Source organism: Myiozetetes cayanensis, unplaced genomic scaffold (assembly GCF_022539395.1).
Source record: "Myiozetetes cayanensis isolate MyiCay16 unplaced genomic scaffold, myiCay2020 scf12, whole genome shotgun sequence".
NCBI lineage: Eukaryota > Metazoa > Chordata > Aves > Passeriformes > Tyrannidae > Myiozetetes > Myiozetetes cayanensis.
In genome coordinates, this window is record NW_026086826.1 from 16,139,996 (window position 1) to 16,166,646 (window position 26,651).

Genomic DNA, 26,651 nt, shown 5'->3' on the forward strand with positions numbered 1-26,651 from the left:
TTGTGAAGCAGGGCACATTACTACAAACGTTACTACAAATCCCTTACGAGGTTTTCTGTTATCTATAAAAGCACCTTGAGTTTATGAACTATTCTCCTTTGACACATTCCAGTATTTTTCTTTATAATCCTGAAAACAGTGAGGTCAACAAACAAATATTTAAGTACTTTTCAAAATAAGATATTATATTAGAATTCTATAAATTAGACACCAGTTTTATTATTATCTACTCTATGTAGCAATCCAGTTATTGGTAAACAGGTATACAACAGAAATCAAATTCTCTTAACTGAAGGCTTCACTCTGTAAAACTGACTGTAATTTTTTCCTCAGCATTTACAATGTAATTTGTTTATATGTTTTACAAAATGCCATCAAATATTCCAAGGAAGGGCTTGACATCATTGATTTCATCATCAAGAACATATCTAAAGAATATTAAGAAAACAAACAAATTAGGTATAGCACATCAAAACCTATGAAAACAAGAACACTACACATAGGCAAGAGATACCAAGACAAGCAAAATAATTTTAAATAATTGCATTTTTAAAAAAGGTAATTTTTACTATTATTATCAAAATTAAACTTTTTAAAAATTAATGTTATAAATTAGCACATTGCTTAGAGGTCTGTATTCCATGAAGAACTAAGCACTTGAATGCTGAGGCAACAGTAAAATGTAACTGTTTGTTACCTGGGATCCACTTCTTTTTCCTGTTCTTTTGTGAAAATAAAAAAATCCTCTTTTCTAGTGAATCTAGAAGAGTCTGAGATTATCTTTGAGATGGGAGAACACCGTATGTTTTTCAGCTCTTGAGAAGCATTTGAGTGATTTTTTTCTTGAAAACTGAACTGCAACATAAAAGTTAAAAAGTGTATATGGTTAAAACAACTACCAGAAAGAGAAACTGCCAGATTGTTGTAGAATGTAGTGCAGGTATTTAATTGATATTATGGTATTTGACAAGAACCAAGCATGTGATAAATATAATTATATACTGCATGGAAAACCTATCAAATTGAGTTCAAACAGTTTTGAAATCATGCCATATAAAGTAAATTCATGTCTTATTTCTTTGTATTAGGAACATCACACTGAACACAGGATTCATGCAGGTTTGGACAACACAGGTTCAGAAACTCAGGGTGCCCAAACTGATTCATAAGTAAGATTTACATATTAAATACTCCAAGAATAGCAAATTCTGTTAGCAGTATATTTTTACTCACCGAAGTTATATTTCTACTCTGTACAGATAAATTCCCTTTTGATGTGCAACTAACCACAGAAACATCCGAGTTCTGAGTATTGGTCTCATCATGTACTGTGCATGAACTGAAAATACCAAGTTGAATAATTTCAGTATTTTTACAGAAGTGCAAAATTATTTGCTTTTCAGTTCAGGATTTTCTACTTATTTCCCTACTCAATTAAATTAAAAAAATTATTATAATTCAACAATTCATACCTTTTAAATGTTGAAATTCACTCACTTTTATGAGTGAATAACTTTCTATATATTGAATTATACAGACGTGTGAAATACAAGAGACATTTTAAACTAGCAGAATTCTAAACTAGTAATAAATTATATGACTCTTACTCTTGTGAAATAGTATTTGTGGCTCTACTTCTTGTATACTGGCAAAGGGGTTCACACTCATCTGGAATTTGAAGGCAGATATTTCCATGTTCTTTTTAAGAATGAAAGTTTTAAAAACAGAGTTAAAAACCAGCCAAACCCCCTTGTAAATATTTCACATTATAATGATAGTTTAAAAATTAAAATAGTTTAAAAATTATTCAAATCTCTTAACACTTGAAATATTTCTTTTGTGGGTTTTGGTCTAATGTAAAGTTAAGCAAAGATATGGAGTCAGATAAAATAATTATGCAGTTGTAAACCATAAAAAAATTTTAATTATGACTTCTTCAACTTTCCATTCTGTATTAGATTTGTCACAATATATGACATTTAAGACAGAGTAATAAACCTGTCAGTGAAGTCAATCAATCAAATATTTCAGGTAGTTCTATTCATTGTATATTACAATAATTTATTCTTAAGTAATGGCCTGTAGAATAACTTGTATGTAGGAAACAAAGAAGTTTGTTGAAATAACCTTACCTAATTCTCTACTGACAAAGTTACTAGCAAGTACTAATTTGTCATCATCAATATCATCCCAAATATCATCTCTCATTTCAAAGTCCACATTCAAAGCATCTGAAAAATAAGATCTGCTTTTATCTGTATCAATAAACTTATACATTAAATATTTTTAACATTTTTTATGCTATTGTCTCTTGGCTCTGCTCACTCCCAAAATACTTGGCATCATTTCCAAACTGGCTGAGGGTGCACTTGATCCCACTGTCCACCTTGCCACCAAGAACGTTAAAATGATGCAGTATAGCTGCCAACACTTAAGGCAGTATGAACTAAAAAAGTGTCGATTCATTTCAGCACCGTGTTTCTTACATCTCTGAGTGTGATCTAAACACTGGAGCTACAACTTATCAGCCAAATTAATCAAACCCTGACTTACATCAATCTACCGTCACCAAATACAAAAAGGCATGCAGTGAGGAAAACATCGTAGTTACATACTGATAATGGAGACTGATCATTTAACACCAAATGCAAAAACACTTGTGACCTTTTAAGTGGAAGAGAAATAGAAAGAGGAATTTTGCCAACTGCCAAACGAAAGCTCACGTTTCACTAACTTCTTTCATCAAAAAGAAAAAATATTTATAGATATAGGGGTAAAATGCCTCTTGTATTACAACTTGTATTACAACTGGCTTCAGAGGAAATACATCTTTCAGAAAGTATATATTTGGACCTTTATGTATTTGATTTAAGCATTAACATTTTCTTTTAAACATTTAAATGTTTAGATGTACATTAAAAATTCTTGCAAATACCAGAACGAAAGCCAATTAAGGCCAATCCGATTCCCCATACATTCAGTGTTCTACAATGCTATACTGGTTGCTGTACTGACTTCAGCAAGTTTGAGTTTACCACTATATGCAGATAAAAACAGTGAAAATTGTAATTTCAAACATTAGCAATAACTTACTACTCTTTCCATAATTCCAGGGTTGCATTTGTTTCTGAGATATTCCTAAGCTATTAATATTATCTGCCTGGTCCACTGAAGGTGATAAAGACAACTGTTTATTGCTAGATCTATTAAAAAAAGAAGTAAAAAAGTCAGGGACAAAACAGTTGCAGAAAGGTGCAAAATAATTTTTTTTCACAAAAAAATTCTAGTAGTTACAACTAAGTATACTGTCTAAAGTAAGACAGATTTCCTTTTTATTACTTATATTAATCAGTACCTTGGCAATGCTGGCAATGAAGATTTAGGTGTAAAACCAAATTGTTTGAGATCCACATTTTGAGCTTGATTTAACATCTGCATCTAAAGAAAGCAGAATATTTTAACTTTTAAGATAAAAAAATAGCAGTTCTCAGTTTGTTTGTAACACAGTTTAATGACATCATTAATACTATCTCAAGTTAGCATATTATTTAAATGTCCTATATAAAACCTTCCTGATGTCTGCTTATCTAATGTAATTGGTTAAAAAGATTTGAATTATGTGCTTCTAGTGGAGCTATCCAAGCACCCTAGCAAAGCCAGACTGGTTAACTCTCATCTGTATTAGCTATAGGCTAAATAATCCTGTATTGCAAACAAACAAAGAAATAAAACTCTGAGGAGGAAATAAAACTCTCTAATATCTCCAATGTCATTCTTGCTGCAGAAATATCTGGTTTAATACTACATTTAAAGGGATAAAGTGCAAGCCATGAAATCTTTCACAGGTTAAAAACTAATATGGATGGTTTTCTTACAAAAGTGTATCTACCTGCCGGTGAAAGAAAATCTCTTAGTAGCATGACTCTAATAAATACCACTATTTGTTTCATTCAGGTCATATTTTGACAAAACTAAGTCACTGTACGGTACCTTTCAACGTCTTTGGACCTCACTCACCACAATCTATCAAACACCATTACAGGAAAAACAGAGTACATGCACAAAAGTGGACCATTGGGAGTGTTCCAAACAGCAGCAGAACCTCTTAGAGGTTCCCAAACCTTTGTCGTTATTTGCTTTTTGCACTCCACGCAGAAAAAACAAATTTGAATGTTCATACTTGGTTATAAAATTATTTCTGCAAACAATACATACAAATACATAAAGATTAAAATAAATATATTAAACGGCTGACTGTATTCAAATGAACCTTTAGCCGCTTTACTGGAGGTATAGATGAAACTGAGTTCCTGCTCCTTAAGTCAGCTAGGTACACAGAAAACTGTGTATCACCATTCATCTGCGACTTTGGAGGTACTCCAGTTTTACCTGAAAAAATGAAGTAAAATAATCTTCAGATTAGTTTATTATGGAGAAATCCTAATTCTTTTCAAATCAATGGAAACTTTGCCACTAAGCTTAGTATCTTCTCTTAGAAGATTCTAAAAGATACAACATGCTAATTAAAAAATGTAACACACCAATATCAATATGAAACTGTAACAAGCTTGACATTGTTCTTAAATCAAATGCTAGATGGTCTGAAAAATATTCTTAATCACTGTAGTGCCTACAAAAGTGTTATTGACAAAGCTTTCTATAACTGCTTTTGTGGCTGCATCATAGCAACAACTCTGGTCTATTTTCTTGCTTGTGCTGCTTTTGCTGCTGTAGCTATCGGTATGAAGGAAGCTATTCTAAATCATATTTGTCCAAAAAGTATCAGAAATGGTAGACTTAATGACACTCACAGCAGTCATGCCCACACACATCTTTATTTTTACAGCGATGGTTGCATTCTCTGTTTCCGTATTTCTTGTAAGCAATCTCTTGTTTAGATCTGCCTCCTAGATAAATATAGAAATTCAAACAGTAATATTCGATATCAAACATCCATGATTTTTCTTACTTTCAAAATCATCAAAGAATTGCACAGTAGTAGTATATGACAAGCAGAAGCAGCAGCACTGTACTTTTATTACTTTTGAGAGAGAAACAGCATGGATAAATAAAGATCTAGCTCCCTACTGACAGCAAAATTCAATTTTCTGTTGACTTTGGAATTAGCCAGATATTGTGATCAGACCATTTACCTGTATCTACTTTTGTTGCTGGCAGACTTTGTAGTGAGCCACAACATACATCAAGTGTAGACTCAGCTTTCAGTTTTCGATTTGTAGCCACCTTTCGTCCCTCTGGTTTTGGTCTTAAGTAAAAGGCTGTATATGTTTGCTGTATATCAAAGCCAACTTTGAACAAAAAAGACAAAAATATTTAAAACTGCTCTAAAATGTTTCTAAATTATTGATTACCTTCAGTTTTCTAAAGTGTTTAAGAAAACATAAATGTTATTCAAAGGTCATGGAAATTTAAGATAATGTCCCATTAAAAGCAAACTTTTATATGAACAGATTCTTTGTGATTGAGATTAAAAGTGCTAAATATTTTCAGAATGTTATAGACAGTTAGTAGAAGAAAAAAAAATTAGTCCCTTTTACTGAATGTTTCTGTATTGTTTTAAAAGTACATTTATCCATGGCTTTGCACTGACAATGTAATTTTAATATTTAAAATGTACTACAGTCTGTGCTCACTAACAGCAGCAACTCTGTATTGGCAAAGGCATAAAATAAGTATAGTTGACAGTACTTTTGAAATTGAATGCTAAAAATGGTTCTATTTCTAATTAAACCAAGATTCATACAAGACTGAGAGACACCTTTTGTAAAGAGATTATTTTTGTCTTTTATTAGGGAAATAAAATTTCCTGGAAATATTGCTGGAAAAATGGACAGGCTTTTAAAAAATTTCAGATATCCTCCAAGTCTGAAACAGAAGCAGACTTCAAAATAACTAGAGACTAGGAAGATCTGGTTTTAGCATCATTTCACTGTCACCAGATTCAGAGAAATTAACTGTTGTGTTGAGTTTTACTGAACTCAGTACAATGTGTAGATAGCCAAGTAGCAATAAAATGTCAAATTTTCTTCCTTTCTGTTTGGTTAGCAAACACTTTTTTTCCAGAGCCACAGGTTTAGCCATAGAAATATAGATTATTCCAGGCTTATTACTGTAATAATCTCAATATTCATTGTTTACCATGGAAGCATCAACTCCATTTCAGTTAATCTAGCACACAGCAATCTTCTTTACAGTTAGGCTATGATGACAGAATTTAATAGTGCCAGTCTATTTTTAAATTGTATTTTAAAGTTCTGTGTTTCAAGGTCATAACAGTCTCCTCATCTGCTGCTGTAATTCCAATTATATAGAAATTGACACTGAGGGAACAACGTTTAAATCTCACATGTTAAGATTTTCAACTGTACAAGTTTCTTGCAACTGAAGATGAATCCATATCTAATACCTCTTTGCCACTATGCAAAACATAACAATTCACAAAGATATAAATAAACCTATCAGCTTGACAGGTTATCCCAACTGAAAGTTAAGTCACTTGAAGGCGAAGGACAAAAGAGAATCCGAATCTCTACCAACAGAGCAAAATAATGTCTCCTAGTAACAGTTTTGATGTTTCCCAATTCCTTGGTATGGTAGTAAATGAAATAAACTGTTAAATAATTAGGACTGGTAATAAGCAACCCAGTAAAACATGTGATAGAGTCTTGTTTCCAGACCAGCTCATTTTATTTTATATTTTTGGCTTGATATGAGGTGTTTTAATAATTTATTCAGAATTCTTATGCAGTTGTTTTTTAATTCAAAGCATACTGCAACCTACCATAATCAGAACTAATTAAATTTATACTAATGTCTTCTGATTTAAGAGCTCTTTTTACTTCAATTTTCTTTGTCCAATTTCCATTTTTCAGCAGCACAGAATCCCTGTAAGGCATCAGTAAAGTTTTGTTAGACATGGACAATGAAAACAAGACTGTATACTACAGTATCTGTTAATGAGTGAAAGAGTCTGTATTTGGTCTTAGTTATTTGGGTTTGCTTGATCAGTGGCCTAAGAATAACCTTCCAATAATATAAGATTTATGGCCGTAAGAGAGCTGGGATCCTGCAGATCAGCTTAAGTTGTGCCAAAAGTGCCAGACTTCGTTCACAATTCTCATGAAGGTCAGGCAGTTGGAAAACATTTTGTTTCTCTTTTCCCATTTGCTCCAAGCATCTCTAAGCCAACTGGAGATTTTAACTCCATCTTTGAGGGAAAAACAATTTTAAAAAAATATAATTAAAGAAATATAGCTAATAGGAGTAAGTAACAACTGGTGAATATATCTTTTTAACAGGTATTTTGCTTGTCTTCTATTTATGGGAAAATTATTATGACTTTCATAACATGACATCAATGTTGTATAGATATTTACACAAACTCTCTGCACTGACAAGCACACTGACATGTTTTTGGGGTCTTTGAATCTTGTGCAGCATTTTAAATGACAACAATGACTAGGAAATGCTGTAGAATAAAGAATAATTTTGCACTATTAGGCATCAGTAGGAAGTATTGCAAAAACGGCAAGTCGCAGAACAGATTAAAACCCAACACCCTAAAAAGATGTAAGGCAAAAAAACCTGATCATACATACATAATTTTCTGATTAAAAATGACTTGGTTGTCAGCATCTCCTATGACCAGTGTAACATAGTGAAAGTCTGTCGCTGTTCTCTTTGTCTGTAGCTGCTCATAGTTTGTTAATCTGACGGTTACTAAGAGTTCAGCCAATGTATCACTGTATTTGGGAAGCTAGGGAAAATGATACAGAAGACAAAACTGCTAAAATATGCAAAGGAAAATACATACCCTCCCATAAATTTCTACCTGTTGATACAAGTACAAAAGCTCAATTCAAGCAATTTGAATTTGTGGTACAATTTTTATTTGTTGTTCTGAGACACTATTATACAGTTCTAACTTGCCTTAGCTGAATATCCTAAATTTGGTTAAGTATTGAGAATAAAAGACATATGCAAAGAGAAATATGCAAGAATAAAACTTGTGATAGAGAGGTTATATTTTGGCATCCCAACATTCCTCAGTAAGATACTTATTATTGTTACATCTTTTTTCTGAGAATCAAACTATTCATCTGATATTACGTCAAATGAAAAACTAAACTATAACTGATTGTTATAACAAAAAGTCAATAGATGTGTGAAATAGTATTAACTTCAAAGATGTCTTTATTTGTACCAACTTTAAGGTTATTTTTCAAATGTTACATTTCAGAAAGGCAGAGCAGCTATGTGACCCATTTAAAGATAAAATGCATATCAGAACCTCGAAGCTCTTGACTGCATGTGGAACTGCACCTTTCCTTTGGAAGGGCACCAACTAGGTTAATGTAGTCATTTACTGTTTCTCTGTATTCCTAACTGTGATGCAGAAAATAAATATGAGTTAATGCCTCTTCAATAAGTTTTATTTGGATGTTTTCCTGTCTCTAGGGTTTGTTTACATTCAAGATAGAAGAGACCTCTCAGACTCACATATAAAACTAGAAATGTGAATATACTGGTTTGTATCTGTAACATAAAATGCGATTAATGAGAGAGTGAGGGGCCAATATATTATAGGAATGTCTATTCCAAGGCTCTCCTTTGATGTTTAAGAGTTTCACTATACATACTAGGTTGGAAGGAGGTCACAATATTGTGTAATCTTCTATCAATGAAGACTCAAAATTTCTTTAAGTCAGTATTTGCTCTTTCATTTAATAATACCAGCATAAAAAACATACAACAGATAGAAAAGCATTTACCTGTTCAATATCAAGTTCATATTTTGGAAGGTGCAAAACAGACTCTTTTATCTGGTTTCCAAAAGGAGGGTGTCGGTTTAAAATCTGCAAAGATTGAATTTAATTTCTGATACATTCAGCTGATTAGAAATGCCAAGAGAAATGTAAATCCAAGGAATCCGAGTCACCTGAGTAATTATGCTAGCAACAAAAGCCCTTATTACCCCTGGCTCTCTACTGTCAGGGATGCACAGAACAGCAACATTACCAAAAGAAAATTCCAGTACTTTTTCATGTTGCTACTGCTTCTGTTCAGGTAACAGCCAACGAACTAGACAATGACCTCAGAACCCAACTACTCAGGTTTTAGACGAGATGACTCTTCTATGTTGCCCTAGCTTCAACTAAAATGAAACAAATGACAGGGAAAACCACAAAAGGGGCAGAAACAAGACCTCAAATTCCTGAAGTCAAAATAGAAAAAACCAAGTAAGATTGGTTTCCTTCAGAAGTCTGTTATATCTTCCAAAACGCTAGAATAACACTTTCCTCAGAAAAGAAGCCAAGAACCAAAGAACTTGCCCTGGGGTAAAATCTAACTTCCTTAAAATAGGAAGTGCTTTATAGATGATTCAGAAGAGTTTTACTCTATCACTATCTCAAACTAGCAATAATGGAAATTGGGGATTCTCATAACTAACATACATTAAGAGAAACTGTATATATTTCCTTTTATATTTTTTCTAACACTCCTCAAAGGGAAATGCATATTGTCCTTTCTTTCAAATCATGTTAATGATAAAATTCTACATATTTAAGCAACTGCTTTCCAAACCCAGCCAAATCAGTGAAATAATTCACACTAATTTTGCTACAATAAAACATCATATACATTTTCAAGGACAAGCAGCAGTAGTTACACACTTTTTTAAAATTCACTAGTAAAAATGAGTAAGCCAACTAAACCCCTAAATTTTGCTACGATCACACAGCAAATATATATTAACCATACTGTTTTTACTGGTGACAGTATTAATGCTCAATATTTTCCTTATCATATTTATCTGTGTACAAAATAATAAATTACCAATTCAAGTTCTCTTGCGTTTATGTCTTCAATTTTTTTAAATGACGTCAGCCCAGCACTGACCATAGCATTTGACAGTGATACACCTGTGAAAAATTTAAGTTTTATGCTGTTAAGGGACAATCAATAACCTCAAATTATTCTGAAAAACTGCACTATAGCAGGTGAAATCAAAGCATAAATAATTTTATATTACATTTGACTTAGCTTTCTGCCCAGCAAATCACTACATTTCTTTGCAGTTGATTAAATATTTTAGTGTTATTTAATTTCTCCACTTGTAAAGAGAAGAAATGCAACACAAATCAAACATGAAAATATTCAGTATTTCAATACTGACAATTTTTAGTTACATTCTCTTCAATAAACCAGATTTCAGATCACTTTCTATAAGAATCAAGAAATGTGTTCTGCATATTATATGATGAAAAAAAAGCACATTACACCCTATTCTTTGTGTCGTATTTTTTTCCCTATCCAAAGAACTACTTAACTATGTTAAAATCATAAGATTCAAAACATTTTTGAGCAAGATAATAACGAAAGTCTCTGAAAAAAAATGCATTTATTAGAATCTTCTAGGAGTCTTTGCAGAATTAGCAAAAAATTTTCCTGCGGCATATCTGCCATAAAAGCACACTGGCAGAGAATTTCACATACAATTTTATTCCTCTTTGTGATTCGCAGTACTTCCAGTGAGATTTAGAGTTATCACAGCACGTGAAAAGGAACTTAACTGACTTGGAACTACAGCTACTAGAATAACTGCAATGATTTGAGATAAAACATAGTAGCAAATACTTAGAATAAGCATATGGATCCTTCTCAGGCAATTCTGCAAAACAGTAAAGGAGATCTGAAAATTAAGTGAGAAGCCTCTCTAGAGACTTTTAGGTTGCTTCTTGGAAGACATTACACCAATCTTATAAGAAAAGACTCATATCAGCTCAAGAATTCAATGATTTAGAGACACAGAAGACCTTTTGTCCTTGTATATTTGAACAAATTTTGGGTCTGATTGAGGGAAAGAATCTTTTACCATCTCCCCTTTCCTTTGCAGAAGCTCTGCAGTCTGAAGACTAAAGACTCTCATGTATTACCTCCTGCAGCTAGAGCTTTTGCCCTGTTTCTTTATAACTGAAGCTGAAGACTAGTTCCTTTGTTGTAATTCCTAAAATGGCAGAAGGATTTCCACTAATAAAGAAACTACCAGATATAAATAAGACATTTTATTGTTATCATTTCTGATAAAAGAATAAATGGACGTGGAAATCAAATTGAACAGGTAATAAGGGAGATAAAATCCTGCATGGCAACTGATCATCATCCTGTCAGTTCAGAACAAGCAAACAGAAATTAAGCACACCATTCAGCAACAAGAGGGAGCATCATTATTGGACAAGAGTTGTAGAAATGCAGTAAGAATTCAACTGAATCATCAATCTCAGAATAGCCAAGTGTGAGTTAAAGAACGGTTACTCTTATAATGGAAATACTGATTACTGATTTAAGATTCAAAAAATAACATACTGAGATAAGAGTTTAAAAATTAGGGATTTCTGCTACATGGTATCAGCAAATTTCTGTGAACTCAATTTATTTAACTTCACAAAGACACAGATTAAGTTTAGCAGCCATAGACAGAGGTCAAGAATCAGACATTGTACTATTGGCATCAATTCAGTATTTGATTTAGGAAAACAGTGATTTGTCAGAACAATGTTCAAGAGAAGCTTTTGAGGGGAACAAATGATACTTTGAAAGTCAGTAGTTCTTAGTAGCATATGCTGCAAGAGCTATGACAGCATAAGAAAAATGTACAAAAAAAAAGAGGAAAATTGGACAAATATGTGTAGATAAAGCACATTATCAAAAAACTAAACATGATTTTATTCTATTGAATATAGTGTACAGGAAAGGATTTGTCTACACTGCCAATGCCACATTTACTCCACGCATCCTAACTCCCCAGAAATGCTGAACCCGAGGCAGGTCCCTCAGATGACTGTGTTGCCATCGGCACAGGTGCGGAACAGTGGAAATGCATTCCCAGCACACCGTACTGTGCAGTGCACAAGCTAACAGGCCTTGTCCCTTCTTTGAATGCACAGGAATGAAGCACTACAGCTGCTGCACTTGAGCTGGCAAGGCTGGAATGTACCGGACCATACAGACTTTCTGGTTTAGCCATTCTCTCATTTGCAGATCTCTGTACTATGCTGTTCGGTACAGAGTGAGTGTGTCTTTAAAGAAGAAATACAGAGAAGGCTGCAGTGAATTCTGAAAGCATGAAGGTGTGATAAGACCAGACATCAAAGCAGGAAGCTACACGACTACCTCAAACAAGTATGACTACATTTTTGTAACACGGAGGACTCAAAAATTTCTGAACTCCTTTTCAAATAATTATGACAAGCCAGTACTTCCAGCTGGAAGCTCATCCAATAACAGGATACAGTGATAGGAAGAAGATCATTAGAAACTTTTGATCATCATGTGTGTAAGAACCTCATGCACAATAAATTTATTTCTATTTCAGGATTCCTACCGTGTCGCTGTGAATTAAAGGGCTTTCATGCATATAAGTAAGAGGAACTACAGTGACAGCTGCTTGGAAAGCAAGGCATAGCCTAGTCAGAGACATGCAATCACACAGATGTGGAATATGCCTAAGACACTGAGATGAACATTAAGAACTACGAACAATTCAGAAATACTTTGAAACCCTGAAGGAAAGTACTAAACAGTTTGTTTTTGTTATGACAGATTCTTCTGACAACTGTGGTACTCAAATGTGGCAAATGAGTAATTACGAGACTAATTTTATTATGTAAGCAGACACCACAGAAACTAGCAGGCTACTGAGGAGTTTTGATTCTCTATCAGATTACACTTTTATAACTTCTGTCTAGTACCTACCAATTTTTTCCAATTGTTTAGACACATGAAGTGAATTTTCCCAAAGTCTGCACCTGAAACACTTTGCTAAAATCAAAGAGTTTAATAAAGCAGAGAAGTTGTTCTTAGATGATGCCAGAAAGTCAGATAACCCTGTAAAAATAAGATTGACTTATATTAATCAAATAAAATGCAGTTTATTGGTATTTGTACCAAAAAAACAGATTAAATTTTACCATACATCTAGTAACTCGTAAGCCATTTCTAAATATTCTGCCAGTATCTTGTGTCAAAGTAAAGTCTTGAACTGGAATACATCCCAGCTGAGCCTGAATGAGACTGGAAAAAGAATTTTTTTGACATACAAGCCATTTTATAAACAAAGTACAACAACATTTAAAAAAAAAAAGTAAATACAAAATAGAAATAACGAAATGCAAGATCTGGTCCTCTGTAAAATTAAAATTTTAGCAGGGACTTCAACAGCCATAAAATGACAGTTTTTCAACAAAAAATAACAGCACAATATAATATTTACCAGTTTACTTTCATTTCTCTTGTTTTTATCTTCCCCTCCATTGGAAACCTATGCAGGAAAACATACATATTTTCTGCAATTCATTTTATTCATTGCTAAAAAGGTACTTTCATTCTTCAATTTTTTTTTTTTTTGGTACCTGATAGTTATTTTGTCCTTGTCTTTATTCAAAGTGTTCAATATTTTCTTTTCATTTGTTCTTAACTTGACATCCAGAAATTCTGCGCAGCTGGAGATCATTGTAATCTGTAGCAATTAGTTGTTTATTAATTGTTTTATTTGCCATTTTTTCTATCACTTCTTCCAAATTTTGTTTTTTAAACGCTTTAAAAATTTTATTGTTTCAACACTATGACCATGAAAAGACAGTCAATCAGTTCTTTCTAATATTGACCAGCTTTCTTTCATTTTCCTATAAGACTATTATATAAAAAAACTGGAAAATTTTCTTTCAGCTCTTAGATTACTATTTCACCTGAAGTTATCTGAAATTAATCACACTGCTAACACTTTATCACATACAAGGCAAATACAATCAGCTTTTTCCATCTGCTATGTATTTAATTTTATTTTCTTCATACTTTAATAACAAAGATAGCCACAAGAGAACAAGCATTCCATTTTTTCATGGAAAATCTGCTCTACCATAGTATTTGCTTGAAAACAAAATGTCTTTTATGACTTAACAGTAGCAACAGTAACCTGTTATCTAACAGAGGAAAGTTGTTTAAAATAGAAAGACAATTCCTTTAAAAGTGAAATATACTCTTGATGCAGTTGGTTTTTGCAACAAGAATACCACAAAAGAGTAAAATGTTTAACACATGAATAGAAAAGCTTCAGCAGCTTTCTCTCTCATCTTCATAAGCAAGCTTAGTGAGGGGAGAAAGAGTTGGAAATCAAAAGATCTCAAAGTACAAGGTCCCAAAAATACCCCATATAGAATTTAATTAAATGCATTCTCTAAAACTTTACATTAACAAAGACCAAGCTCTTTAAAAGAAACAAAACCTTGTGCTTTTTATCTTAGATTCTGTTTACAATCAATTGAACATACGTAAATTTTCTTTAAAAAGTAAAATTACCAATTCATTTAAAGTCTCAGTTCCCTTAATTGTGAAAAATTGCTTCACTGTATCAAATGCAATATAATACCACGCCATTAATCTTCCTGTCTCTGAAAAAGAAGAATATATCTTAAAAAATAAATATGCCAAGTCTATTTCAGTGAGTTGGGTGTTTTTCGAGTCACAAAATTAAACTACTTTTCTTATTACAGGTCTCTGTGAGATTCACCACTGACTCAGTTATTGCCCCCAGTCTGAGGGGCATTACTGACCCGTTCATGGATTGGCAGAAAGAACCATGTGCCAGTTAGTTTTCTCCAGTGGAGATTAATTCACACTAACATGCCAGGCAGTGAACTGTGGTTGCTGAGAAGCCAACCACCTCTGGCAGAGGACTACAGACATGAGCAGATATTGATAAAACCTGTCCTTCATTGCACTGTGACACATCCAATTATCCTGTCACAATGTTCTGCAATTTTCTCCTAATCTGCAACAAATTTTCAGCAACAAGAAAAAATTGTTCTCTTAATGTTGATCCACGTGACTTGTTAAAGAAACCTGTTCATATATTCTAGTCAAACAATCTCTCAGATTCTGCTCTCTACAAGCAGAATTTGTGTACTCCAATTAATGGGTCATAAGAAATGTTGTGACCCTTCATAGTTCTATCTCAACATCACTTCTGAAAAGTAGTTTATTTTAAAAAACTGTTACCTGTTGGCTTGAAATTATTTCCTTCATCCATCCTGATCAAATCAAAAGATGATAAATCATTTAAGTTCTTCAGACATAGTTCTGTCAAAAATTTGAAAATATCTGTATTTTTAGTACATGCAGAAAAACTTTGTACCAACCAGAAACATCATCAAATTGCTATGAACGTATACCCAAGTAATTCCACTGAACTCAAGTAAAGTTTTTAGAATATGATCCTGCTTCTACTAAAGTTGGTGGTTACCTTCTGCCTGAGGAAACTCACTGACAATCCGACTCTTTTTCAGCAGAGCAAAAGTAGCAAAGGAAAAGAAACAGTGGTGGAATGCAGGCTGCCACATTCAATTGTGAATGACAGACCGGAAAGCCCACACCATTTATACAAAAGATTTCTGCTGCAGAGTTAACACAAATGCTTCAGATTTCAATGATCCACAAGTATTTATTAATCTTTCATCAGAAATTTTCATACTGTATCAGGTGCATTTGTCTTTAGTTCACTGAATCTATTGTGTCAGGTATCTTCATAACAATGACCAAAAGTGTTTTAGTTTCTCTTTTTCAAGACCAAGGCAATGTTCAGAATTTAAAAGTCAGTTAGAAAAGCACTCAGAGTGATAGTTCATAGAACAACCAGGAATCATTCACATTACACATCAAATGTATGAAAACAGATAACTATATACATTACTACAAAATACTTCATGTGTGCAGGGAAGAGGAGCTAGTTTCTGTAACAACTTTAAAAAGAGGTTATTTTTAAGATAAAAACACTTCAAGAAAATACAATCCACACTGAAAAAGCATTTTAAAGTGAATTCTTCTATCCTTCTAACTGGAGAGGTGATTTCATACCATGCTTTTTCCCATAAAGGCTTATTTAGGTAGTAATATGCTTCATTCCCTCTATTCCTTTCAATCTAATGCCAAACCCAGAAAAGTCCTGATCTAAAAGACACGAAAATAGACAGAAAACTACTGAACAAGCATATGAACAAGGTAACTTTTCTTACTGACAAGTACTTCTTTTTTCGCTATGTGCAAGTCACAGTCAATGCCTCTCCTATTTGGAGACTTCAAGCAGTAGCACCTACACTGTGTTCCTGAGGACGGGCCTTTGGAACCCCTACACAATAAACAGCCTCGGCATCCTTCCACCAAGCCCAACATCAACAAATTCTTCCTACACAGGTGTGTAAAATGCAATAAATATGTAAGTGGAGTCCAAGTACAAACTCTACAAATTTCTGGGCGTATATCTGTCCATGTTTTCATGTACCAGGCCCTCTTCCAGATACTTAAGTTCCAAATGGTCTAGTACACAAATGTACAGAACTATGATGGACACGAGGACTCACTGATGATAGAAAACTGTATTTGTGGATTTGCAGAACTTGACAGCAAATAGTCTTTTATTAATATACTTATGTTGATCTACCAGAAAACTTACATTAAAATAAATTAAAACCACTCAAAGGGAGTTGGATGCTATTTCTGTATTTAAAGATGAGAGGCACTGATTCCCAAACTATTTAGTCAGCTGTATGTTTTCTGATGGAATTCTAAATAGCTAAAATGCAGTATTAAGAAAAAATCAGTAATTGGATTTTATTCAAGTCTTCGCAAAAAAACCCCTCTTAAAATCATGCAATTTTAAATTGTTTCTGAATAAGGTGACGATATTTGCATTTTACATGCTTTGTTTTCAAAGCTAAATTTATCACAAAGGGAAGACAACAATTTCTAAAAAGGACTTTCTTGAAAGTATGGCAACAGAAATTAATGAAAGTAAATGAGATCAATCAAAGGAAAATTAAGAAGAATGACAAGCAATCAAAATTAAAGTGCTCTGCTCCATATTTCTGAGCATGTATATGGAGATAGGTAAAAGCATTTAATTATTTTCCCATATACGAGAAAAACAAAATTCACTGATAGTGTTTCAAAATTATTAATAATTAAATAAAATAAATAACACAAGATAGTAAATTGCATTTGTTCTGCAAATGGATCTATTGCAATTAATGGATATATACATAATGAGAGAATCTGCCCCAAAACATAACACTTTACTGAAAAAAACCTAAAAATTTCACACTTACCTTGTAATTTTGCTTCAATTCCAATTTTATCCAATCCAGGTGAAAAACCTTCATGGAAAAGACAAAAGGTGTTTTAACCTAATACAATTATACACTTCCTCCTCAATATCATCAGCCATCAAAACTGATTTGCTGATTTTTGGGAGCCAGATAAATACCCCAAAATAAAAAGGTGTTAATATTTATTATACTGTGAACAAGTCAAAAGCCTTAGAGAGTGTAACTATCTAAGTATCAGTAAGTGGTTGTTGGAACAGATGTGCAAAGGTAAAAGCTGCAGATATTCCTCGATGTAAAATATGAGTCCTAGAAGTTGCAGAAGTGTCAGTAGCAACTTCCCAGGTACAGTTTTCCTATTTTAGAATACAGAAAGCCACCTAAATTGTAACATCCATTCAAGTAGTAGATGTACTATGTTCCAGTCCCAGTTTTAAATCCTTATGAAAAAGTGTCCAGTGACTTCAAAATCAGTGTAGAGCAAGTGGGCAGGAACAAAGATATGGTCAGGGATGGGGACCAAGATGATGTTCTGGACAAGACAAACTGAAGAAATTGGAATTAATACTACTGAAGTTTCATTCCAGAAAAACTATGAAGTATTAGACTTTTTTTTTTTTTCTTAGCAGCAGATGACATATTCGGCACTGAAAAACACATTATGGCTTGATATAGCATAAATATATGGTCCAGTGTATTAAGAGCAAAAGAAATACATTATGAAGCTGTAAATGGTTCCTTCATAGTTTTTAAATGTTATACCATGCTAAAACTCCCATTACTTATGTCAAAGAACAAAACATTACAGGCCATATTGTACATCTTGTTTTCATCTTGTTATGAAATAACAGTCCATAAGAAATTGATAGAAACAAATAATATGGGTGTAACACATCCTAGTACCATAATTTAGATAAATTTAAAAAATATAAAAACAAACCATAATGAGTTGGATTTTTTAAGGCTCTAATGTACAAGAACGTTGACCGTATCCACTCCAAAGCTACAGTGACATCTGTGACAGTGTGTAGCACTATTTCTGCATTTAAGTGCTCGACAAGATGCCTGTGCAAGCTAGTACAAAAAAACAAGAGTTAAGTATATTTACCAATTAGCAATACAAAAAGTGTTAAAGCTATTTTTTGGGAAGAAACAAAACCAAACAAACCCCTCCCCCAAAAATACAACTGTCCACTGTAATCAGCAAAATCAATAGAAAACAGTAAAGATAATGTAAATAATCAACAATGTAATTTGTTCATTATGGTATAATGTCCAGCAAGCAAAAATAAACTGTCAACTGTGAAGTTTCACATTTATTTAGAAAACAAAGCCACAAACATTTAAAAGTTACAGTACAGTCTTGACTTTCCTACATATTTCTCTTGATAATCTGTTAAAATCAAGTGAATTCTTGTAAGTCGAGTACTTTCCAGACTCTATTATCTAAAAATTCAGAGACATGATCTGGGTTCAATTCCTGCTTTTTGTCTTTGCAATATGTACCATTTCAGTTTCTTCAGTTTTCCAGCAGGAATCTGTACAACTATTTTTTTTTGGTTGAGTTTAAAACATTCTAAAGATGGCTCTAGCTAATAAAACAGAAGCTTTTAACTCCTGAATAGCATAATTTGATTTTCCTTAAATTTTTCTTGATTTCTTCTAAATTGATCAAATAAACACCCTAAAACCCACCTGAAAAAAACATTCTGTGGAAACTATGAAGCTTTGCTACCATACATGTAGTCTTACAATAAATACTTAGTTACCTGCTCTCTATTATATCAGCACCATTTAACATCTGAATATACCTCCCCTTTGTGCTCCAACGAGTCATAATAACTGCTGTAGCTGAAGTGTCAAACTGAAAAATAAGACCACAAATAAAAGCAGCTCTATAGTTCTTAGGAAAAAAAATCCATTTGAATACGTATCACGTATCTGTTGAATCCATTAAAACTGTTTTCTTCAAATCATAGTTGAAATGGTTATTGTTTGCCAGCTTCCCAATTTTTCTCTAATCGCCATTCACCATGTAACTGAAATGTAATCTTTAGATCTTTTTCCACAGTAAGGTGAAGCTGTACTTTTTGGTGGACAACACAAAAGCAAATAGATTTCTTTCTCAATTAAGAAGTTACCCAGGAGCAATTTAAGTATCAATAATAACCCTTTCAAAACCAAATGCTGCAGTAAAATTATTGGCATTGTTGTTTCTTTGTTGAGAACAGTTTCTACTAATCTATGGACAGCGCCAGTGTATAGAGCATTAACTTACCTGAGGCCTTCCAGCTCTCCCAATCATTTGCAGAATATCAGTTTCACTGTACTCTTGAAACACTCCTCCAACATAGTGCATTGTGGATTTTATAACCACCAGGTGTGCAGGTAGATTGACTCCCATAGCTAATGTGCTGGTAGTAACTACATCAGAGCACAGTACATGAACACCATCGAAATGTCCTGGCACACACTCAACAAGCAGCAAATAAGTGACTTAAGTCATGATGCTTAAGACTTGTTAGTTTCTAGTGGAATCAGTGGGCATTCTGCACCACAAAGAATTTTATGTAGATTACAGACAAGTACTTGCATAAAAATTTCTGTGTATCTGATCATCAGCATCATTTATTATCAAGTTCTTTAGCAATTTACATCCCAGATACTTTTATTTAAACATTCCTTTACATTTGGAGATAATCCAGAATCTGATCCACCTTCAATATTACAGACACACAATTAAGAAACATTATTTCCTGTATACACACACACACTGTGAGTATAGGGATATTCTACATCAAAACCAAAGATTTCTTTCCCTCTGCAGTAGCTGTGAAAGGTGTGTTAAAACCCTACCTCCCATCATGCTCACAGAGCTATGAAGTGGAATATGCTCCATACTCTTCCAGCTTCCCCTGTTATAGAAATGTAATTCCAGTATCTCAGATGATTCTGAAATACTCATACAAACTACAAATTTCAAAGGACTTAAATACCAATAAGCAACTTTGCCTTCTTTCGGTGACAGTCCATATGTATGTTCATGTTTTGCTCAGCTGTGGCACAAGGTCTCAAAGACATTTTTGCAAGGAGCAATCATAGAATTAGTATCCTGAGATTCCAGAAATGGCACCACAGCTGACAGCCACACACAGTGCACCAGGCAGCCAAAGTACAATAGATTGCAGGGATTCAGAGGCCTTTTATTACCATGGACACTGCAACTCTAGCAGGGTTTCCAGATAACAGTAAGGGTATCTACCTTAAATTTTCATAGCAATTTTCATAAATTTTCCTGACCATTGTAACAGGAAAGAAAAAAAGCATGCATCTTTAGTGTTGTACATGAAGTACACAGACAATTCCCCATAGGGTCTGGATCTTTTATTTACAGAAAAAGAAAGCCTGGATAAAATGAGACAATCATGTCTCAGATACCTTCTCATTTCACTTAACAGTTGGAGTATTTCTTAAGAACCTCCCTATCAGTCACAACACCAGGCATGGGAGTTTGAAAACAGCATCCTTCCCATCTAAGAAACATAAATATAAAAGAGTACCTTCTGGAAAGCCACTGCTTCAAAGGACCCTAACAAAGAAAACATCAAGTGAACTCAGAGGAAAGACATACAGGTACAGAGCTCCACCTCAACAGGATGACTCAATGGCAGGAAAAAGAAATGGACATGGCCAGACCTATACGGACATATGAGGGAGGATAACTTCCATGCACAGGGAAAGGTTCTATGGTCTTTAGCAACAGTGTATACATAATCTCACAGGGTAAAGGTGCATGTGAAACACAAAAACACCTTTATCTGGATTTCATAAATTCCAAAGGTTTAACAAACCATGGGATCATAAAATATTACCACTTCCAAACTGCAGTCTTCTTAGGATACGTAAACGACATTTTGACTTTCAAAGTTAAATCTACTTACAAAGTACTGGCAAGTCTCCTGCAGTAAAAGCCCCTTCAATTATTTTTCTGTCAGAGATCTCCATACCCGCATGATGATAAGCCACACCACACATTAAAAGATCTGACAATGAAATCATTACATGCATCATTTAACCAAGTTTACTCAAGCAAGCATTCATTCACAGAGCAGAGAAGTAGTAGATTATATTTACCTCTCAGTTTGGAGTCTTTCAATGAATTTGCAAGCCTCTGTAATCTATGCAACACAAATAAAAAAAAAATCTTAAATATATATTCCTTGGGTATTTTAAATGACCAACTTTCCCATCTTCACAGAGGGAACAGACAGACTCTCTGGGGCAGCTATTGTAGCTTTTCCAGCCTGGTCATCTTTCAAAGTCTACAATGCTTATGTGTTGTTCACATAAAGCAAATAAGATCATGTTTGAGGTCTAGAATAAGGAGGTAGCTTCTGCAGCTCCCGTAAATAGGTAAACCTGAAGTAAATAATAATTAATACAGCTGTATTTATTAAAGGTATCTGATAATACAAAGACATCTTATGGCTTAACTTAAAACACTAGTAAGACCACATCCAATTTAACTATTCAGACATTTACTGCTTGCACTACAATGCCTTAGAGGCCTGTAAGAATTAACATTTTTATATTTATAAAGCAGCTTTGAGAAACAACTTAATGTTTGTGACAAGTACCCTAAAAGTTTGAGAAGCAAATAAAACTTCCCAAGAAGAGTGCCAGTTTACCAAAAAGAATGTTAACTGTGAAGATGATTTTTTTGCACACTCCTCTGCTAGAAATGGTATTAGCTTAACAGCTTTCCTCACAGATATCACAGGTTTACTAAAATATACGAATACTTATTAACAATTCAAATAGAAAAATACCTTTGTTTCTGTTCTATACTCAGTAGAAATTTAGCATCTTTTGCAAGAACAGAAGCAGCCTGCTGCACTCCTTTTCTTGTGGCACAAAACTATAAACAAGAAAAGGGTTTTTTGAATCAACACTTTTAAGAAAGAAAGAATTTCAAATGCGATAAAATAAGCTGCTGTACCACAAGTGCTGGTTTTTGTTCCGAGTATGTTTGTATAACACTAGCTATCTTGTAGTTAAGAGTTAAGTCAAATTTGAATTCTGTCTGATTGTCACTGCAAGGGAAACCAAGAACAATTTTGCGTAGCTTCACTGGTCGTTGATCCTCTTCTATTTTCAGACATACAGCAGGCATCTTACTATCTGAAAGCCATTCTGCAATCTTTAAAGAAGAAGAAGTAAAAGAGAAATTATAAATTTCTTTTAATCCTGCTCCTGCTCTAACAGCATCACAGAATAATTAACTTAGCTTTTTGTCACATGTAAACTGTTAACACATTTGACATTGCTTTTATCACTAAAATCAGGTGAGGTTCTGCTTTTTATGGGACCAATATAATTTGAACTGAGATCTGTAGTCTGTTGTGATTTGTACTTAAGAACCAAAAATCACAAACAGAAATCTAAAACTGAAGCATGTCCATACTTGGCTGATAGTTCCATATGGTTGAAGGTAATTTGTTATAGTAGCATCAACCTCACAGCTATCTTTGTCTGACAGCTTCAAAATTAGAAATGTTGTTATCAATCTGAAATTGCAATTCCAGATAAATGTTATAAAATACAACTCCATTAATCAAAATACAGTTAAAAGGTAGCTCTTACATCTTCAGTGTTTGGTATTGTTGCAGAAACAGCTACAAATCTCAAGGGAGGAACAGTGTCATGATTCTCTAACAGACGCCAAAGAGAAGACTGAATAGTCTTCATCCGACTGACCACAACTTCTAATGTTGCGCCACGGCTTTCATCCTTTATAACATGAACCTAGCAGGAATTTTAAAAGAATTGCTAAGTATTTCTCCAGTTACAATCCACACATGTGCTAATAAATGTTGTATTTTCTAAGTATCCTTCCATCTTCACAAAAGATACAAAAACAGTGCATAAAACCCCATCCTTTTTCTTACCTCATCAATGAGAAACAGTCGTACAAGCTGGACTATAGAGTTGTCTCTCCATCTTCTAGTCATGCTATCCCATTTTTCCTTGGAGAAAAAAAAATCAACAAAACAAAACAACAACAGAAGTAAAAGATGTTTTAAAGGTCAACGTATGCCACAACCACAGTCCAGGCAGACATGCCTAAACTTTATCAAATTTCTATTAAAGCTGATGCCAGGTATACTTCATCTGGCACATAAGTGTATTACTAACTCTTGTTTATATGAACTAACAGTATCCACAGCGGCGTGCAGGCAAGCATAAGGGCTACAAAATTACTACATATTAGGGAAAAAAAAGAGCTGTCCTAGCAGCATACAATTAGAAGGTTGCTAAAGTCTGCTTTTCCTAAGTTCCTGTAAGAAGTGGGATTGAAACCTACAGGTGTAGTGATAATAATATCAGCATGATGTATTTCAAATAAATCATCCACCAGTGTATCTCCTGTCAGCTCCTTGCAGGTTAGTCCAATAGGTCCAAATTTTTCTTTCCAATCCTCAAAACGCTGACTGCATAGAGCTTTTATTGGAGCCACTAAAAATAACACAAAATAATGAGAATTACATCACAAAAAACAAATCTTCAACTGTATTGCTAAAGAAGCCAAAAGCATACATTTTTAGGATGTCTTCTTGAATTTATTTTCCCTAATTTTCAGCTTCATTTCCAGAACCATAAAATTTTTAACTGGTGTTCTTGTCCTTATTATCCTACTCCATGTAGGCAGATCAACGTTGAGCTTTGGGTCCCAGTCCTTCCCATCAGCAAACAGAAATCTTTAATTAAGATTATTTATGCTGTCTCTTAATCCTTATTTTTTTTTTGCAGTACCACATGGAAACCATCATTCAGCTATCAAAGGTTTTCTCAGAGACAGAAGAAACCACAGGAGATACATCTTTTCTAATGGAAGATCATACAAATACTAACCTTTTTCCAGTTATTAATTATTTGAGCACTCTGTATCTTTATTCAGAGAGAAAAGGGGTCATAAATGAGAAACCATCTAAAAGTAGGAGACAGAATACCAGAAGAAATCAAAGTCTATTTAAATCAAATGTACAGTTAAGTGTAGTCAGGGTCATATCAGGCAGCTAACACAGCAGGTAGCAGCTAATGCAGCAGGCAGCAGTTCCCATGCTGGTCCTCATGAACAGTCTCCTAAAACAATCTATTTCTTCATATTTTTTTTTCCTGAGGATACATACTGTACTTTTGCAGATTCTGTTTTTCTAGAAATTAGGTGTAATTCCCAACAAGGCCTGATATGAGCAACACATGTAAGTCTATACTGGATGGGTAATCTATATGGAAAATACAGTGATTTAAGTTAAAGAAGTGATCTGTGCATGACCTGAAAACAGCCCTAGTAAAAGAGATCTTGCAGTGATTACATTCTAGGCTAGTTAGAGCCACTGGAATATGAATGCTTTATTCATATTATTATCACAAGTGATCCCTAAGATGAAGAGATTTAAAGAACCAGTTGCTGCTTCAGAAAGAGGTGTAAAATCTCATAAGAGAATCAATGCCTTATAAAGCAGGGGCAATAATTAGCTCCAGAAATCTGATTAAGCTACCAGCAAGTAACTCACAAAATTGCACAGCTAATCATCTTTTGCAATGCAAGAACGTGAGAAGCGAGTGATTGCTCCCAGAACTTTGGTTACCAATCCCTCCCATATTAAAGCTACTGTGAAACAACTCTGACAGTACTACTGCAAGCCAATTCAACACACATGGGGCCCCTGAGGAACCAGGTACCAGTGCTCACTCAGCAGCGCATAATCCCACTGCCACCTCCATTCCAACAGTCAGAAAGCTGACACATGTCCTTCTCCATCACTGTCGAACCTGGAAACGTCGGCAGTCTAATTCCACTCGGAGGTAACTGCTTCCTTACTGAAAGTTCCAAACAGCCAACACCTATCAGCTCTACAAAGGCAATTACCTTATTACCCTACACCAATAGGCTCAACCTCTACCTGCTGACAGAGAAGCTGTAACATGCCTGGCTATAAAGATCAGTTCACAATACAGAGCAAACTCTAAACTTAGTGTTGCTTTAATGTGAGAAGTTGAAAACAAGGCAATTAGAGAAAAAAAACTTCTCTAAATATAAAGATTAAACCTTTTATAGCAAGAATGATAAATGTATCACTGTATGAATTAATTAAATCTGGGATAAATCCACCAATTTAAACCGATTTACATGATACAAACTCAATCCTCCAGGAAGGAAAGAAAAAAGGTTAATTGTTGTGCCTATCTCCCAGAATTTTCCTTAGTTTCTACAGAGATTAATTAAAGTCATGAAGACTACAGTTCTGTTGCCTCTGAATGACTATACAAAAAGCAGCAGTTAGCAGGAAACCTTGTCTGGCAAGCAAATATTGGAAAATTTGATCCTCATCTCAGAGCAACAGACAGGTATGCAAAAAATACTGGTAGGGCCGGAAACCATGCACTAAGAATTTATTTTAGTTTCCTTTTCTTTCTTCTTCCCTTTTTGTGTATATCTTACTTTCTTGAAGGACAAACTGCTTACAAGATTTTCTAATTTTTATTTGTATAGGCAATGCTGAACACTACAATTAAACAATGCTGTTAAATACTAATAATAGTATCAATGGTATCACAAATAAACACTAAAAGGAAACAACTTTTTAAAGAATCGGGTAGGTCACAATTTCTTAATATATTTAACTTCAGTATTTTTAATGCATTCACTCCAGATTTCCACGTCGACAGAATGACACTTTCTACTGCTGTCACCAAAATGTTTAAAACTGCATAATACTTACTGTAAACAACTTTAATATTTAACCACGGCAGTGGGGCTTCCATGAGTAATCTGGTGATAGCTAGCTCGAACATTACAGTTTTTCCAGAGCCAGTCGGAGCACAAATCACAAAGTTCCTATCTGTATATAAGAGCTGAGAAAGAATTGCAAACTAGTAAATATAACACAGTTATCCACAGTATCTATTCATACATCCCAAAAGCATTGTCTGGGGGAAAACGACACAAGGAAATTATTATTATGTTGATATATGTAGTCTTCTAAAAATTTTTGTGTTCAATGTGAAGTTACAGCAAAAGAAACATCATCTGCTACACATCTGCCACAGAAATGTAAATGAGATACTGTTCATCTAAGCTTTCATGTAATAAAGTCTGCCAATCTGTGACAAACAACCCCCCCCCAGTATGTAGCATTAGATGATATTAATACAGAATCACTGCCAATGTCCACCTGCAATCAAACGTGGGCTCATTAGAAAGAGGTATCTTATGCTCAAATTAAAAATAGAATTTGTTTGCCTTCTGTAATTTGATCTGCATTCAGAAATCCAACATTGGAATATATATTATTTAAACAGAATTTTCAATAATGACAAATAAAAATTTTGCATGACTGTGCTTCCTTCCCACACAATCTATCCATCACCATCTTAGAAGCCAGGTATGTCCATGTCAGCATCCCTCAT

General features: G+C 33.9%; 1 protein-coding gene across 1 annotated transcript in view; it reads right to left on the reverse strand.

Annotated features, from left to right (window-relative positions):
* Positions 1-361: 361 nt before the first annotated feature.
* HFM1 (helicase for meiosis 1) overlaps positions 362-26,651 on the reverse strand; it is a 34,133-nt gene continuing 7,843 nt past the window's right edge. The window contains exons 7-38 of the mRNA XM_050306925.1: positions 25,964-26,096; positions 23,542-23,693; positions 23,126-23,203; positions 22,821-22,982; positions 22,177-22,377; positions 22,007-22,095; positions 21,312-21,355; positions 21,119-21,220; positions 19,456-19,601; positions 18,947-19,041; positions 18,118-18,251; positions 17,181-17,228; positions 15,079-15,159; positions 14,380-14,471; positions 13,434-13,540; positions 13,295-13,342; positions 12,998-13,095; positions 12,778-12,909; positions 9,859-9,944; positions 8,793-8,876; positions 7,620-7,777; positions 6,803-6,906; positions 5,154-5,309; positions 4,812-4,907; positions 4,271-4,389; positions 3,356-3,438; positions 3,094-3,203; positions 2,133-2,231; positions 1,608-1,668; positions 1,234-1,339; positions 698-855; positions 362-428 (exon numbers count right to left, since the gene is read on the reverse strand). Coding sequence (XP_050162882.1) covers positions 362-428; positions 698-855; positions 1,234-1,339; positions 1,608-1,668; positions 2,133-2,231; positions 3,094-3,203; positions 3,356-3,438; positions 4,271-4,389; positions 4,812-4,907; positions 5,154-5,309; positions 6,803-6,906; positions 7,620-7,777; positions 8,793-8,876; positions 9,859-9,944; positions 12,778-12,909; positions 12,998-13,095; positions 13,295-13,342; positions 13,434-13,540; positions 14,380-14,471; positions 15,079-15,159; positions 17,181-17,228; positions 18,118-18,251; positions 18,947-19,041; positions 19,456-19,601; positions 21,119-21,220; positions 21,312-21,355; positions 22,007-22,095; positions 22,177-22,377; positions 22,821-22,982; positions 23,126-23,203; positions 23,542-23,693; positions 25,964-26,096 — 3,429 coding nt within the window. The remainder of the gene's footprint in view (positions 429-697; positions 856-1,233; positions 1,340-1,607; positions 1,669-2,132; positions 2,232-3,093; positions 3,204-3,355; positions 3,439-4,270; positions 4,390-4,811; positions 4,908-5,153; positions 5,310-6,802; positions 6,907-7,619; positions 7,778-8,792; positions 8,877-9,858; positions 9,945-12,777; positions 12,910-12,997; positions 13,096-13,294; positions 13,343-13,433; positions 13,541-14,379; positions 14,472-15,078; positions 15,160-17,180; positions 17,229-18,117; positions 18,252-18,946; positions 19,042-19,455; positions 19,602-21,118; positions 21,221-21,311; positions 21,356-22,006; positions 22,096-22,176; positions 22,378-22,820; positions 22,983-23,125; positions 23,204-23,541; positions 23,694-25,963; positions 26,097-26,651) is intronic.